This window comes from Diceros bicornis, chromosome 24, assembly GCF_020826845.1.
Source record: "Diceros bicornis minor isolate mBicDic1 chromosome 24, mDicBic1.mat.cur, whole genome shotgun sequence".
In the NCBI taxonomy this organism is placed as follows: domain Eukaryota; kingdom Metazoa; phylum Chordata; class Mammalia; order Perissodactyla; family Rhinocerotidae; genus Diceros; species Diceros bicornis.
The window spans coordinates 8,042,630-8,060,520 of record NC_080763.1 but is presented as its reverse complement, the minus strand read 5'-3'; the positions used below and the strand labels follow the sequence as shown (position 1 = coordinate 8,060,520).

Here is a 17,891-nt window from a genome sequence, read left to right as displayed (position 1 = left end):
TTTTTAAAGATTTTATTTTCTTTATTTTCCCCCCAAAGCCCCAGTAGATAGTTGTATGTCATAGCTGCACATCCTTCTAGTTGCTGTATGTGGGACGAGGCCTCAGCATGGCCGGAGAAGCGGTGTGTCAGTGCGCGCCCGGGATCCGAACCCGAGCCGCCAGCAGCGGAGCGTGCGTACTCAACCGCTAAGCCTCGGGGCCGGCCCTGATTTGTTTCTTAACAAACTGATTATGTTGATGTTCAGATGTACCTAAAAGGGAACTCAGCTCTTGATCTTCCTACTTTGTTTTGGATTTTATTTATGCTTTTTATGTTAACTTCTTTATCTCTGTCTTAAATTGATTCACTGCTCCTGAAAGCAACAACACTGAAAACATTTTTTTTTGTATTGAAGTGCAGTCGACAGATAACATTATATAGTTTCAGGTGTATGACATAATGACTGGATATGTGTAAATATTGAGAAATGATCACCACAATAAGTCTAATTAACATCCATCACCACACAGTTACAAATTTTTTTTCTTGTGATGAGAACTTTTAAGATCTACTCTTGCAGCAACTTTCAAATATGCAATACAGTATTATTAACTATAGTCACCATGCTGTACTGAAAACATTTATTTATCCCTGAAATAGCTATCTGGTTTGTTAATTGTATAGTGACGTTCTAAGATATACAGATTTGGTCTATTTTACAATGTTGTTTCCCCCCTTTTAAGACATCATCACTCAAGAGATGACAACAGCTGTTCAAGAAGCAGAAGCCACTTTATCATCAGTGACACAAGAGCAGCAGGTTTCTACCCTCGAGGTTACCAGAGAAGATGGTGAGGCTAAGGAAGGAAAAGAGTCCCCCTCTGCCACGTCTGATGTTGCTGCTGTCACTCAGCTGTCGAGAAGATGGCAGCCTCTGGCCACTATGGTTTCAACTATAGCCGTACCTCTGTCTGTCCAAGTTACTCCTGCTGTGGAAGGTCTGTAAGGGAGGGAATTGGACTCAGTGTTGTGGGGGTGGATCTTTTCTGAGTTGATAAGGAATAGAATGAGGGAGGTAGCTGGCCCTGTCACCAGGGTGCACGCACACCTCCCCTGGAGAGTGACCAGGAAAGGCAGGCGAGCTCTCTCTTGTTTGGAGATATGTGGCGCAGCCTAAAAGGGTGAGGGGTTAGTTCCCAAATAAAGTCTCCTGGTGGCTCGTCTCTGGGGCCCTCGAAGCCCAGACCTCCTGAGAGCTCTCTCCTAGGGTGGCATCTCTGGCTGCTAGGAGCCAGGGGGTGAGGTGAAAACAGCAGAACCTGGATTTGAATCCCAACTTTGGTCCTCACCAGTGTTGTGGTTTCAAGCAAGTTTCTTAATGTCTCCAATCCTTGGTTTGTTCATCTCTAAATAATGCCTACCTGTCTTATAGGTTATTTTAAGGATTTGAAATAATGTATACAAAGTGCTTTCTAGACATAAAGGAAGCCCTCAAATGCTCTGATATCTTAGGGGCAGTGAAGTTTTTAAATCTGGGTGATCATCAGAATCACCCGAGAATTACAAAAATTATTATTATTTAATTATTACTTTTGGACCTCATGTCTCTGTCTCATCATTGGTCTAAGTAAAGCCCACTTTTATTTATTAACTGAGTTATTTTCAACAATATAATAAATGCCTTCTAATCCTGCCCCTCCTCCCCCAGAACAACCCTAGGGCCTTGTCAATAACCTGCGTGTAACCCCATGATCTTCCCATCTCAACCCCTTCCTCTGACTGTTAACTGTCATCCTGAATCTTGTGTTGATCATTTCCTTGACTTCCTTTTCTTGTAGTTTTATTGCATCTATATTTATTCCTAAAATTATGCATTAAAAAATTTTAGTCATTTTTAGCATATAAAAATAGTATTGTGCTGTAGATAGCTTTTTGGGTACTTAACTTTTTTTAACTTAATGTTCTATGGCTAAGGTTTACTTACTGTGGTTCTTTTGTTCTGACTGCTTATAATATTCCATAATGAAAATCTATCACAGTTTAATCTTCATCCAGTGTCTTCTAGTGATTTGCATTTGAGTCATTTCCATGTTTGGCTATTGTCAACATTGCTACCATGAATATTCTTCTTTTTTTTTTTTTTGTGAGGAGATCAGCCCTGAGCTAACATCCGCCAATCCTCCTTCTTTTTTGCTGAGGAAGACGGCCCTGGGCTAACATCGGTGCCTATCTTCCTCCACTTTATATGGGACGCCGCCACAGCATGGCTTACCAAGCAGTGCGTCGGTGCGCGCCCGGGATCCGAACCAGCGAACCCCGGGCCGCCGCAGCGGAGCGCGCGCACTTAACCGCTTGCGCCACCGGGCCGGCCCCACCATGAATATTCTTTTACATGTTCTCCATAGTACATGTGTAGGAGTTTCTCTTGAGTATTTACCTAGGAACTGAATAGCTAGGCCATAGAGTATATGAATGTCCAACTTTAGGAGGCAATGCCTAACTGTTTTCCAAAGTGGTTGTACCAATTTATACTCCCAACAGCAATATATATGAGAGTCTGTGGATCCATATTGTGAGAGCTTTTAAAAATAGTTTCTCAGGCTTCACCATCAAGGAGGTTCTGATTCAGTAAGTTGGGATATGAGGATAGCATGAAAATAACATTTAAAAAATTGCCTCAAGAGATTCTGATGATCAACCATGCTTGGAAAATACTATAATTCTAGAGTTTTAGATTTAGGAATACCTGGGGCTAAATTAGGTTGCTTCGAAATTGAGCATATACCAGACACAGATCTAGGCTCTTACTCTTTGACTTGATTTTTAAACGTAGTCTTTGGCATATATTTTAATAAATTTTTATTAAATTTTCTACCTTTGGTAATAGATTATATAAAATCCTGAAAAACCCATAATGTTGTCAGTATAATAAATGGGAGACTAGAATTTAAAAATGAAGCTCTGATTTGAGAAAGTATGTTTTGCCTGGCTAGCTGGGTTGATGTGACATGGGAACAGGGAGCTGGTCTAAGTGCCACACTTACCATATGTATGATGTTGGTCTCGTCAATCATTTCTTCCTTAAAAAGTAAAAGCATATGTGTACATTTCCCATGATGACCATCTTTGGGTCAAATCCTGTCTCTTGTGTTTGGCAGACCTAATGGACACAGTCACAAGGCCACATGAGGAGTTGTTCACACCGGTTTTGGGCTCTCCAGTGACGCCCCCTGGACTAATGGAGGAGTCACCCAGCACTTCCCCAGCGCTTCCTGACTCTGAGGTGTCCTCTGAGAGAAGCACCGTTGTGCCATCTGTTAGCCGTGTTAACACGGCTGCCTCCTATGGCCTGGACCTACTGGAATCTGAAGGTATCCATGCTTTGAAGGGGGTCTTTTCTAGGACTGAGTGACTGAGTCCCTGAGCAAATGTTGTTTTTGGGGAAAGATGAAGGAAAAGTGTATTCAATCTGCGTCTAGATCAGGGGTCAGTAAACTGTGGCCCGGCCATATCTGTCCTGCCATCTGTTTTTGTGTGGCCTGCAAACTAAGAATGGTCTTTACATTTTTAAATTATTGAAAAAAAATCAAAAGAAAAATAATGTTTTGTGACATGTTAAAATTATATAAAATTCAGATTTCAGTGTTCCTGAGCAAAGCTGTATTGGAACACAGCCACACTTGTTCGTTTGCGTATTGTCTGTGGTACTGTTGTGCCAGAGCAGCTGAGTTGAGTAGTTGTGACAGAGACTAAATGCCCACAAAGCCTGAAATATTTACGATGTGGCCCTTTACCAGAAAAGCTTGCTGGCCCCTGGTCTAGATCAGTGGTTCTCAACTACTGAACAGTAGGATCACCTTGGGGAGCTTTTAAAAAACCCTGATACTTGAGTCCCTGTCCAGGGATTCTGATTCAGTCGGCATGGGGAGGGATGTGGCATCAACATTTTCAAAGAGTGCTTAGATGATTTTATTGTGCAGGCTGGACTGAGAATTAGGTTTAGATGGAAAACTTGAGTTTCCCCACCAGATTTTCTTGGCTGGAAATTTTAATGTGGGTTGTATTTTACTAACACTGCTCTGATTGTTAATACTGGGTTATTCTCTTTTAGTAACATCTCTGGGTTAGGATGTCCCACTGTTTGGAGATAGGCAGTCTTCTCACCTATTAAGACTGAGAAATTCATGCCAAATTATATTTTCCAAGACATTGTCTTTGAGCATGAAAAAGATACTTGGGGCACAGCTGCAGATCTACAAACAAGAAGACTGGAAATATGACGGAAGGTCATTTAATTAATCAGCATTTGGGCAGGTGAACAGCTCCTGGCTGGAGGTGCAAAATGTCCAGAGATTTATAGTGCCGTGTTTCTTAGACTAATCTGGAAGACAGGTGAGCTTTGGGGCACTAAATTCACCATGTGTTTGAGGCGGTAAAGCCGTAGGATGTGCTGTTATTTCCTACTTTGTCTACAGCAGGGAAGGTGGTTCAGCAGGTTTGCTGCAGACTGTTGCAGACTTTCAGGGTAACACTGGGAGCTTTTTGACAGAGAAACATGGTGTTTTAGGAGTAGTGTGGAGGATCCCACAGTGGTTGCTGGTTTAGGAAATGGATCAGAGCACACTCAGAGGCTACCAGCTCTTGCACTTCACCTTAAGATAAAAACCATCTGACTTTGAGTTTCGTGTCTCACGTTAGCTGTCTGCTCTCCTTGATGCCGTCTGGAAAAAGCAGGTTTTCCCAAATTAACCTGAGTTAGACATGACAGCTTTACCCAGCAGGGCTCATTAAATCACAGAAAAAAAGTTGTATATATTTGTGAATAATCCATACTTGTGAAACTGCAATAATTTTCTAAATTTAGTAGATGATGACAGTTGTATTGAAATATGTGAAAATTTTCCTAATTTGCCTAGGAGGTCCTGGAGTTTTAGTTCTTTTCTTCTACACAATTCAATTGCAGCTTCTTTTTGAGAATATATTTTGTCAGTTTTTGATCTAACTTATGATCCTTGTCAAGGCTTATGAAAGACATTTTTGGTTTAAAAATATCCTTTCTGCTATGTTGTTGGGCTTAAGGCAAGATTTTAAATGAGCACACTTTTTCTCCTAAATACCAGGGAGTACAATTTATGTTTCATTAGTATATGTTAATAATGGCACAATTTCATGCTGGTGCATCTAATCCTCTGAAAACTGAAGTGACTACGCTTATTTAAACTGATAAACGTACTAGATTCCTGGATGTGTTGGGGACCTCCATTTTCAGTGCATGTTTTTCCACCTTGTCTAGGAATATAAGTGCAGCTTGAGGCTTCGACTGGGTGAAGCGTTTTAATTCTGCCATAGGATTATACGTGGAGGAAGATAATTTGTTCTTAACCTAGGATCATGGGTTGCCCTATGTCAAGTTATCTCCATTTCAAGTTTTCATCTCTCTGATGTGTTGACAAATGACATAAGAGTCTCCAGTTTAAGATGTGTATTTATTTAACTGTATTAAACTCCTTATATATTATGTTAATATCCTCCTTCTCACTGGGGGACAGGAGCACTTCTCCTGAGAATGTGGTCTTTTTCTCAATGGGATCTGGGCAAGAGACCTGCCCTTATTAGACACCAGACACTCAAGGAGCAAGAACCTTTTTGGAAATTTCTGAATGTTTATCCTTTAAGGGATAATTAATGGCCCACACGAGCCTAAAAATTTTATCCACTTGGCACCCTGTCTTGTCTCCTCTGTTGCATCTCTGCAACTTAATGACTAAGGGAGTGTATTAGTTTTCTAGGGCTGCCATAACAAAGCACCATAAACTGTGTGGCTTAAAACAACAGAAATTTATTCTCTTGCAGTTTTGGAGACTAGAAGTCTGAAATCAAGGTGTAGGCAGGGCTGTGCTCCCTCCAAAGCCTCTAGGGGAGGTGTCTCTTGCCTCTTCCAGCTTCTGGTGGCCTCAGGCATTTCTTGGCTTGTGGAAGCGTCACTGTAACCTCTGCCTCCATCTTCACATGGCTGTCTTCCCTCTATGTGTCTCTGTGCCCAAATTTCCCTTGTCCTAGAAGGACACCGGCCACTGGATTAGGACTCACCCCAGTAAGTTCATCTTAACCTGATTACATCTGCCAATACCCTATTTCCAGATAAGGTCACATTCACAAGTGCCACAGCTTAGGACTGGAACATATTTTTTGGGGGGACATGATTCAGCACATAACAGGGGATCTGCTTCTGAGGGCTTTCCAGCTGACACTGAAGGCAGACGTGCTCTTTCTCTGGAACATCCCTCTGAGGGGCGTGCACTGGGGGAGTGGGAGAAATTTTGGTGTGTTTTATGTTTCTCAGCCACTGAAGAAAGCCTGCCTCTCTAAGTGTGTACCGCCTTGTGTGTATTTCAGTGAGTCTTTTACCTTGTCAGCAAAAATGCAATTCGATTTTTGAAGGGATAATGGTTTATCTGTCACCTTGTCTGATACTCTTTACTTCTCTGTATTTTTTATTTTTTTAGGAAGTGAATGTTTTCAGGGTGATAAAAAATGCATTATACTTATCTCAGGCATAACTCTACTAGGACTGTATTCAGCATCCTTGAAATAGAAACATGACAAAAGTGTTCTAATTTTTTATTCAAAATAGGACAGTGTCACATTACATGTATATAACTACATAAATTAATTTTTGAACATGTTCTCTGTATAGATTGATATCTTTTTTTTTTTTTTTTTGGTGAGGAAGATTGTCCCTGAGCTAACATCTGTTGCCAATCTTCCTCTTTTTGCTTGAGGAAAATTGTTCCTGAGCTAACATCTGTGCCAGTCTTCCCCTACTTTGTATGTGGGATGCCCCCACAGCATGGCTTGATGAGTGGTGTGTAGGTCCGTGCCCGGGGTCTGAACCTGCGAACCCCGGGCCGCAAAAGCGGAGCACGTGAACTTAATCACTATGCCACTGGGCCGGCCCCTGATACCCTTTTTTGTTGAATATTAATGTCTTTCTCTGCTCAAAAATGGCAACTTAAAATTTCTGATTACTTATGAAAACTTACCTGGAATTTTTTATTTGGGTTAACTGTCTTTAAAATTTTTTAATACTAATATCAAATGGACTAGGACTTGCAATATTTCTTACTTGAAGTTGTGCTTTCTATATTTTAGAAATCCAACCTGAGGCTTTCTGTTTGCTCTAAATAAATCGAACTTATTTGAGCCTTTCCTATATTCCCACAGAAGATGGAAATTCATCTGTGCGTAAGATTGTTAACTTTCGTTCTGCAGAGTGGAAGATTATTGCTTTAACAATTCAATATTCAGAAAAAAATCTATTGCACATCTATTTGTACGAGGTACTAGGTTTCTAAGAACATGTGGGAGATAAGAGTACAAAAACAGAGATTTCTCAGATCTTGTGATTAAGGTTTTGGTAATCCTTCTTCACACACTTCCTCCCTTAATGTTTGGAAGTCAGTGTCTGGGCCTTTCAGCTGGTGGGAAATGGGAAACCTCTCGGTGCTCACCATGGTGCTGACCAGACAGTCTTGGCAACACGGTGCATTTGCTTGGACTCTCCCAAGAGGACTCTGGGTTAGCTTATTGCTCTAAAGCAAGAGAAGAAGAAATAACAGTGTCTCTGGTCTGGAGGAGGTGAATTCTTGATCTGAATGGTCCTATTTAATGTCTTTCTGTAGGCATAATAGACTGAGTGTTGGGGCAATATAATCCAGTGCCATCATCCCCCACAATTCCTGTTTCCTCATCTGTTTCAAAAGGCCCATTTATTACAGGCTTTATGGAACAAACTCATACTAACTGACTTGCTGGAGAATTACCTTTTTTAAAACATATAATGTATTTTATATGTAAACACATAGCATATTACTTTTTTTTAATATATAAAGAGATTTTTGATTCTTAGTATCCTATAGAAAAGTCACGTTTACTTTTTTTTCCATATCTTGATTTTTAAAAAATAAGACCAAACATATCATTTTACTTCAGTTTTTTATTTTCTAACAGTTTTTTGCTTGTTTTTCCAAGATCCTTTTGGCTGTCCTTATATTTAGGTTTTAAAAGATTGCATTTTTGACATCTTTTCCCAGGCAGGCAGCACACATGGGGCAGAAAGCTGCCATTATTCTGTCATTTGTTGTTTTATCTATTTCAGTGACATCTGTTTTCTTGTCTTCATGAGTGTGTGTGTGTGTATGCATATATGAGTGTATTTAATTTCATGGATATTTTCCACAGTCCTCTGACAGCATTTCCAATATATTTGCAGCACCCCTTAATTTCCTCTGCTGAAGAGATAGTGGTGTTATCTCTCCTTTCTTATCTGGAATTCTCAGTTCTGTCTCTGTCTTACAATTCTCTTTACTGATAACATAAGAATTGCAGGAGAAAGTCACGTTTGAAAAGTATGCCTTCATTCAGATGATGGAATGCTATTTTTGGCAGTGTGGTGACCTCATAGTTGGTACTGAAGTCAAGATGCTTTGTTTCATTCTTTTATTGGTCAATCAGAAATGAATTGGGAAATGCATTCTTTAAGTGGCAGCATGGAGAAATCTCAGAGATATTTTTCTTTAATAGCTCCATTGAGGATACTTAAGAGCTCATGTAATTTTTATGAGAGAAGTGTTTGCTCTTCACCTGCACTTTAATTCACAAAATCAATTTTTTTGTATCATCCCAGTATGCACTCTTTTTCAGAGAGTATGTTCTTATTATTTTCTCAATTTTGCTGTAGCTTTTCAGCTCACAAGGCACCTAGAATGGATGAATGAGAAAGAGTATTCAAAATGTCAACTCAGGGCCATATTTTTGAAACCACCTCCTCTTTTTGCTGAGGAAGACCGCCTCTGAGCTAACATCCGTTGCCAATCTTCCTCCTTTTTCCCCCAAAGCCCCAGTAGATAGTTGTATGTCATAGCTGCACATCCCTCTAGCTGCTGTATGTGGGACGCGGCCTCAGCATGGCCGCAGAAGTGGTGCGTTGGTGCGCGCCCGGGATCCAAACCCGGGCCGCCAGCAGCGGAGCGCGCGCACTTAACCGCTCAGCCACGGGCCGGCCCATGTGTGATTTACTTTTGTGTGCTGCTACGTGGGACGTGATATTAAAGATGGAGTAGAGTGTGGTAAATTTGAACCGTCCTCTGCTTCTTGAGATACTGCAGTATGAGGTCAACGCTGTTCACTCTAATTGTGTTAAGAATGGGCACAAGTTCTGGCCTTTGTTCTTGGAAATGCTTTGGGTTTAATTTTGCCTCAATAACAGAGCCGCTTAAATGGTATAGAAGTGGGGAAGATGAAGAAAAGCGTATTGGATGGAATATGCCCTTTGTTTGATTTTAGTAGTGAATTAAATGCTGGACCTCTCCCCCCCGCCCCCCATGCCTGTTCTGGCAAAAACAATGGAAATTTAATAAAAAATAATAATTTTATAACTCTATTAAGATGAATACATGAAACATCTAATACTATTGCCAAATATGTTAGAGAAGGATGAGCATTTTTTTTCTTTTTGTTCGTTTTCATCCTTGCATCATTTTCAAGTGTATTACATGACAGGTTATGAAACACAGACTTGCTGGTAATTTCAGTTATTGATTGCCTCTATGGTAAGTCACTTTGCTGTCTTGTCCTGAAATCATCATACTTTCTCTGGCATTTATGATAAAGCTCTGTTCTTAAGTACCTAGATGCTCTATAAGGTAGTACAGTAAATTATTTAGCACTCAGACTGGTCATCACGTTTGCTGCTAATGTTCACATAGCCAATGGTATTTCAAAAATATTTAAAATCAATATTATGACTTATTACTATAGAGCTTTGCTTACAAACTCTGCTGTTGAAGAAAGATAACTGACATTCACTCGAAGTTTTCTGGTATATTCTTGTCATAGGGAATTCATTTATTGGTATAATCACAATTAAGTCAACACTATTCTAGAGTTGATTCTTCCCATCTGATTTTTTTGTGCCTTTGTTGCCCAGCACCAAAACGTTAGCACTGCTTAGTAAGCTCGAGAAATGTTACATAGTGGCTCATGATGACAAAAGGAGTTAGCTTTGTACACTCTCCGCCCGTTAGTCCCTTAGGAGCCATTGGTGTTAATCTGTCCACTGTCATGGTATCACAGTGCTTGTGTTCAAGTAACTCTTGTTTTACTTAATAATGGCCCCAAAGTGCAAGAGTAGTGATGCTGGCAATTCGGATATGCCAAAGAGGAGGCTTAAAGAGCTTCAAGGGAAAAGATGCAAGTTCTTGACTTAATAAGGGAAGAAAGAAAAAGCGTATGCTGAGGTTGCTAAGATCTACAGTAACTTTTATTACAGTATATTGTTATAATTGTTCTATTTTATTATTATCTATTGTTGTTAATCACTTGCTGTGCTTAATTTATAAATTAACCTTTATCAGAGGTATGTATGTACAGGAAAAAACATGGTATATATAGGGTTTGGTACTATCCGCAGTTTCAGGCATCCCCTGGGGGGCTTGGAACGTATCCCCTGTGGATAAGGGGAGACTACTGTGTTTATAAAAAAATAAATGGTGACAAATCCAAAAATACGGAAAACGTTCTAAAGGGTGGTAAATAGATATCATACACACCACACTAGCAATCAGTTATTTTATAGACATGTAATCAAGCATGTTTTTCTAGTTTAGCTTATTGGTTAGATGAATTATTTTTAAGAATAGTTTTTTTTTGTTTTTTTTTTTGTGAGGAAGATTACCCCTGAGCTAACAGCCTTTGCCAATCCTCCTCTTTTTGCTGAGGAAGATTGGCCCTGAGCTAAAATCTGTGCCCATCTTCCTCTATTCTATACGTAGAATGCCGCCACAGGATGGCTTGATGAGCGATGCATAGGTTCTTGCCCAGGACCAAACCTGCGGACCCCGGGCCGCTGAAGCAGAGTGCCTGAACTTAACCACTACTCCACCGGGCGGCCCCAAGAGTAGTTTTTAATAACAGAAGCAACTGCTTTTCAATGTAGAAGAGAGAGCTCAGCCTCGGGCTAACAAATACCTGATTTATAGGAAACTGCACCCTGCCTCTCCTGAGGGTCATGTTCAGAATCCTGGGCAACAGGATTAGTTCCTTGTGATCTCCTGGGTTCATCCTCTGGGGTTGAGAATCCCTGTGAGGGCTGGTCCGAGCAGGGCTCTCCATGTGTGGTGGTTTTTGTGCAGTTGTTGAAGAAAACATGTAGCATACAACTGCAGAATGGGCTGTGGAGATTTCAAAGGCATTTTAGTTGTTTGCAGAAAATTAAGGCATTTTTTTAAGGCATGATTTTTCAATATGAGGCTGGACATAACTATCCTTTTACTGGTGTAAATGTGAGAATTTTATTTCGTTGGAGTACAAACATTTACAAACCTTGAGAATGCATGGATACCATCAACTGCTCTTTATCAGGCTGTCTTCATAACTGGGAAGTTGTTTTGGCATCACACTACCTCTTGACATTTAAATGCATACATATCCCCAAAGGAAAAGACGAGGAGAAAAATATAATGCATCACTTTAAATGGCTTTACAAGATTCTAAAAATGTTCACACTTGGAATTATTATAGTTGTCCTGAAAGATTTACAGCGATTCTGCCTACATTTACCATTGCCTTTTCTTCTTCAGCCATTCTGCCTCCTTCTACGTTGTTCGGTATCTCCAGACAAAATAGTCTATGGAAATTTCTTCTATAAAAACAATATGAAGAATCTCCAGGGTTTTATCATGCGAAGGAGATTTTCCAGGTGGGCAGAGGGCCTGACACTGCCCCCGCTGGATTTTCTCAAGGTCGCTGCTTCATGTGCTCTTTGAGGAGTCCTATTTCCTATTAAAACTCTAGCTCAAGCGTAGGCGAAAACCCTCTCACTTGTTTCAACTGAAATTAGTAGAAATTTTAAAAATACTTGATTCTAATTTAGCTTATTGGTTAGATGAATTATTTTTAAGAATAGGTCTTTTTTTTTGGGTGTGCATACTAATAAAATTGAAATAGGATAGGTAAACACTTGAACTGATTTCTACACAAAAAATCAGAATATTTCACAAAAACAATTTTCAGCTCTTCTTGGAAAAATTCTGAGATCTGGCATCACTGAGCTCACATCCCCCTGCTGGCAACAATATGAACACAAAGCAAATAAACCAAGAAAATAAAAAACATAAAGTGAGTTAGGCTCACAAGGTACAAATTCCTCTTTGATCTTACCCTGGCTAGTGAGCTCCCAGGGCTCCCATGCTGTGACCCATTCCATGCTCTGTCTGAGAAAGTTTTTATCTTCTGTACCCAAAACACTGGAACAGTTTTTTCAGGCACCTTGCCAGGCTTTCTGGCTTCTCAGCTCTTGGCTTTTTTCCAGTAGAGGGTAACTTCTTATTTTCTCCTCCCCATCCCTGCCCCCACATAGAAGAGCCAAGACCCAGATGTCAGTTTCCCCTATGGCCCACTACCAAGTAGGGGACCCCCAAGCCCACATACATATTATCTGTCCTGCTTTCCAGGCTGAAGGACACACCTTCAGTCCCTAGGCAATTGACAGACAGACAACTGTCATGTTTGACACCATGCACATTTTGCCTTTCAGAGGAAATCCCGTCTCTGTTAAAGGCGTGTCATGATTCACGTCTAGGCAATATAATACTGTTCTCACTATACAAGAAATATGCCTTTAGGATAATAGGGTCATTCTGTCACATTCTGTGGCAAATAATACTCAGAGCTATACTACTCCATAAACAGAGGGCTATGAAGTTAAAGTTTAAAGAGGGCAAGAAGGAGACACAGAAACAATTCGGCTCAAGCTCATCCTCCTTTGTGAAGCCTCTCAGACCACTGCATTGATGAGCAGTGTGGACTGTGGAAAATAGCTCTGATTCTGGTCTCAAATGGACGTTTCCTGAGTTTAAGTCTTAGCTCCATCATGAATAAGCATTGTGGTCTTGATCAGATTATTTAATGTCTTTAGACTTCAGTTTTTCCATCTGTGTAAAGCAGGGATATTGATGTTCCTTCCTATCTCTTGTTGTGAGAATACAGTGAGATCTTACATGTAACATTCTGAGCATACTTTTTGACATGAAGTAAATACATAATAAGTATGAAAATTATACATCATCTGTCACTTAAAATTATACATCATTTATCACGTACTACTATGCATTAATTATTATAATGAAATATTCACATCCTCTGCATGCAGCCGTGGCAGGGGCCAGGTAGATGATGTAAGGAAGCGAAGAGGAAGGTGCCTAAGACAGCAGGGAGTGGTGAGTGTGATGCGATAGAGAGCACACAGTCCCTCTGATCCAGACAGATCCTGTTCATATTGTTGCCAGCAGGAGGATGTGAGCTCAGTGATGCCAGATCTCAGAATTTTTCCAAGAAAAGCTGAAAATTCTGATCGTTTTGTGAAATATTCTGATTTTTTGGTGTAGAAATCAGTTCAAGTGTTTACCTATCCTATTTCAATTTTGTTAGTATGCACACCCAAAATGAATCAATCTTCCTAGCCACTGACCATCAGTTTATGCTCTCAACTGAATTCTCCAGACCTCCTTAAGGGCAGGGACAGATCTTTCTGCCTCCTTGTGTCCATAGTGGCCTGTGGTACCAGGTGTTGGGTAAATGACGATCAGCGATAGAGGGCATGGTTTTAGGACCATTATCTTGTGTAGTTGATGTGTTTGCTACTTGACTTGCTCTGCTTGTGTTGTTATTGTTTTAAATCCAATGCTTATTTTGGGCCTGAAGTTGAGCACTTTTTATGTGCATGAAGCGGTGGTTCCCAGTCACATTCTGCTGTAAATTCAGTGGGAATTTGCTTAGATTTCTTGCATCCCATTGTGGAGTTGAACATTATTTCATTTCCTTCTCATTGGAATCCATACCAACACTTGCACTCAGGCAGGTAAGGGGAACTCAATAGACTTAAGTGATTCTTTAAACCCACTTTGGGAAGCCAGAGTGGGAGGGAGGGAAGGAAATAAAGGGTGGGAGGAGGGAGATCCTTCTAGAAACGTTATTGGAGTTAATGTGTACAAAGATCATTTCCCCCCATGAGTCCCCCCCCAAAGTGTGAAAAATGCATGCAGATGGATTATGCTTAGAAAGTTGATATCATACTCATTTGAAGTGTATACATAATATAAATTGATAAAAATTATATTGGTGCCCTATAAAGGCATTGCTACTTATTTTGAAGAGGGAGATAATGAATTAAAGTGCTGTTCAGTTTATTTCTGTTCAATCAACAATTATTGAGGACTTATTTTGTGTAAAGCACAATGCTTGATCCTAGGGGGTGGGGCACAAAGAAGAATAAGACTGAATCTCTGGTTTCAAGGAGCCAAATGCACACAGGTATGGTAAGACAAACACATGTCCACAAACTAATATATAAACCTCATTTTTGATTAGTTCAGTCATGTTTTAAAGTCTGAAGAGGAAATCTACTTTCACACATATTTTTGCAAAATCAGTAATCAACCTAACCAACCTATAATTTATCTTTTGAGTGCATGTGGATTCTTATATTCAAGTTTTGTATGTTTGCTTAAAGCAAATATTCCTTTAAGACTACTAAATTACTGAAGAGAAAGATTTTATTCTAATGGGTCAGAATTTATAGATACAATATTAATATAGCCTTTGTATTTCTCTTTATAGCTCCCTTGAGAAATAGAATAGTATTGCTGTAGTCTCATTTTCCAGAGGGAATACATAAGAGGCTGCCATCTGAATCAAAAGTGAGTTGCTTAGCACCAGCCCCGTGGCTTAGCGGTTAAGTGCGTGTGCTCTGCTACTGGGGGCCCTGGTTCGGATCCCGGGCGCGCACCGACGCACCACTTGTTGGGTCATACTGAGGCCGCGCCCCACATACAGCAACTAGAAGGATGTGCAACTATGACATACAACTATCTACTGGGGCTTTGGGGGAAAAAAAAGGAGGAGGATTGGCAATAGATGTTAGCTCAGAGCCGGTCTTCCTCAGCAAAAAGAGGAGGATTAGCATGGATGTTAGCTCAGGGCTGATCTCCCTCACAAAAAAAAAAAGAAAAAAAAAGTGAGTTGCTTAATGAATAGGCATTAGACTTACAGTTTTTGCTTTAGAGCTCTATCTATTAAGATAACTCAATTTAATTTGGGGCAGGATTTATAGAAGATAATAGAGAACATACCAATGATATGGGGGTCAAGGCTGACAAGAGATCATGTAACGACCAGTAAATGTGAGGGTAGTTATATAGACCGATCTTCTTAGCTTGCTAACCAGATACAGGAGATGACATTATCAAGAGAAGAATCCTATAATTTAAAGAAAGTAATATTAAATGAAACAAGAAAATATTTAAACATCTATCTGAAATGTAAGTTGAATCCAAAACATTTTGCAACTGGTGTTTGAAGTGGATAGGTTATCTTGTCTCAAGCTTTTCTGTTTTCTCATGTGTGTAGCTTTTAAATATTGTTAAGGCTAGAATGGAGGAAGTTTCTTATTATTATATTTATCATCATAGAGTTCAAGAAATGTGTATAGGAGGTTTTAAAAAAATCGCTGTGAGGAGGCATTTAAAAAAGAGAGAACTAAAGAAATTCACTGAAACGTTTAAAGCAGAATATTTAATAAAAAATAACATTTGAGATTTTATCTAATTTAAAAATGCACCCCAGATTACAGATTTTCCTATGAGTATGTGAAATTGGAGTGTTTGAAAAGCCAATAAAATCTCTCACTCTGCTTGTTAGACCTTGAAATGTAGATGATATGGATGCTTTTGGAAAGTACATTTTGGATTTAAGCTTCTGATGAAGACTCTGATGGACCCTACTGTAGCAAAATGACTAGATCTTGGGTAAAACACATGCTTTAATGCATGAATGAGATTGCAAGTCAGCAGAAAAATATCCAAGGATTGTACTTGTTAGCTTGATCCATCCCAAATGTGAGCAGAAGGGCAAGGAGTGAGCTGTAAGGAGTAAGCTAACTGGGCAAGTGAAAGTGCTCTGGAGAAATAGTAATGTCAGGAGTCTGCACTGGCTAACAGCAAGAAGAGGGAGGTGGATGGAAATTCCCACATTAAGCCTGTGTCTTTAAAAGGGGAATAAAGTAGTTCCAGGGTTGTATCAAAGCCTGACTCCCTACAGAAGCAAGTGTAAATCCTCTCTGGAAAAAGCATGTCCAGTTGGATCCACAGATTTCCTACAGATTAAAATCAAGCAAATGTGAGCTTGTAATAAGAGGTTAACAAACTAACAAGGAAACAAATAGCCATAACTGAGAGTCAGCAGAAAAGACGGTTGGCCCACTCCCTACCCAGGACCTTAGATACTCAACCTATCAGATAAGAATATAAAATAATGGTATAAAAAGGTTTAAGAAATCAAAGATGAAACCACAAAAATGAGCATGTAATAAGAGGCTACTGAGAATGACCCAGCAGATTTTAAAAAAGAACCAAATAAAACGTTTAGAAATAAGAATATAATTGTTGGGGAAAAAACCTCTTAATAGTGGGTTAAATATGCATCAGAGAGAATTAGTGAACTGGATCAATTTGAAGACATTATGGAGAGCGCAGCACAAAGAGACAGCAAGCAAGTCAGTGGGCAAGAGAAGCTAAGCTATTTGGAGGAGAGAGTGAGACTTTCTCACTGGTGTCCAGTCAGGGTCCCCGCAGGAGAAAATAGAGCAGTTGGAAGTGAGAAAAGATTTGTAGTGCTAATGGCTAAAAATTTTTCCGGAACTGATACAAGACGTGAATCCATGGACACAGCACAAAATGTACCACGCAATATAGATAAACCATCAGAAATGTAAACACACGTACACCAAAAGACACGTACAGAAGTGTTCACAGCAACATTATTTGAAAAAGCTAAAAACTTCAAAAGATCTAAATGTCCACCGCCAGCAAAATGGACAAATAAGTAGTGGTGTGTTAATCCAGTGGAAAACTATATTGTACTAAAAGCGAAAACTAAAAGTGAATGAATGATTGCTGCATGCAACAATATGGGTGATTCTCACAGTGAAAGAAGCTAGGCACAGAGAAATACATACTGTAAAAAACCAATAAATCGAATCGACGGTGTTGGAGGTTAGGATAGTTGCTTACCTTTGAGGTTGTAATGGAGGCATAAAGGGGACTTCTGGGGCAGTGGAATGTTCCTTATTATTATAATTGTTTTTAAATTTGGGTGGTGGATAATTTGGGTGGTGGATATGCTGGTCTGTTCACTTTGTAATAGTTTATTAAGCTATAGATTTATGGTTTGTCGACTTTTTATTTGTATGTTATACTTCAATAAAAAAGTTAAAAACAGGGAAGTGCTCACAAAGATACATTGTAGTGAAATTGAAGAATAATGAAGACAGAGAAACGTCTTAAAATCCAGGTTTTAAGGAACAAATCCAGAGGATAAAGACATATTATCTACAAGGAACAGTGTTTAGATTGAGAGCAGACTTCGGAGCAGCAGTAATGGAAGTGGAAACTAGAAGACAGGGGAATTACACCTTCGAAGTGCTGAGCGAAATGAACTGGTCACCTAGAATCATGTGCCTGTACTTTTTAAGAACAAGGGTAAAATAAAAGCATTTTTATATAAACAGAGTTTACTGACAACAGATTTCAGAAAAGGAACTTCTGAAGGACGCATCTAAGGAAGAAGAAAATAATCCCAGGTGGAAGGAGGAATAGTGAACAGTTGCTAAACATGCAGGTAAATCATAAGCACCTATAAGTCATAACAAATATACAGATCTATTACTTGTATAAAATAATATAGTAATTTCTAATTTATGGAGTAATAAGAAAGAACTAAAATAGTGGGTAACAGAATATATACTGGGAAGATATAATGACGTGATCAGGATTAAATGCTCTAAAGCCCTTTTTA

General features: G+C 39.5%; 1 protein-coding gene across 1 annotated transcript in view; it reads left to right on the top strand.

Moving 5' to 3' along the window:
- The window catches only part of ARMH4 (armadillo like helical domain containing 4), a 132,230-nt gene that overhangs the window by 13,807 nt on the left and 100,532 nt on the right, over positions 1-17,891 (top strand). Inside the window, exons 3-4 of the mRNA XM_058567009.1 lie at positions 725-979; positions 3,140-3,352. Of these exons, the coding sequence (XP_058422992.1) occupies positions 725-979; positions 3,140-3,352 (468 nt within the window). The remainder of the gene's footprint in view (positions 1-724; positions 980-3,139; positions 3,353-17,891) is intronic.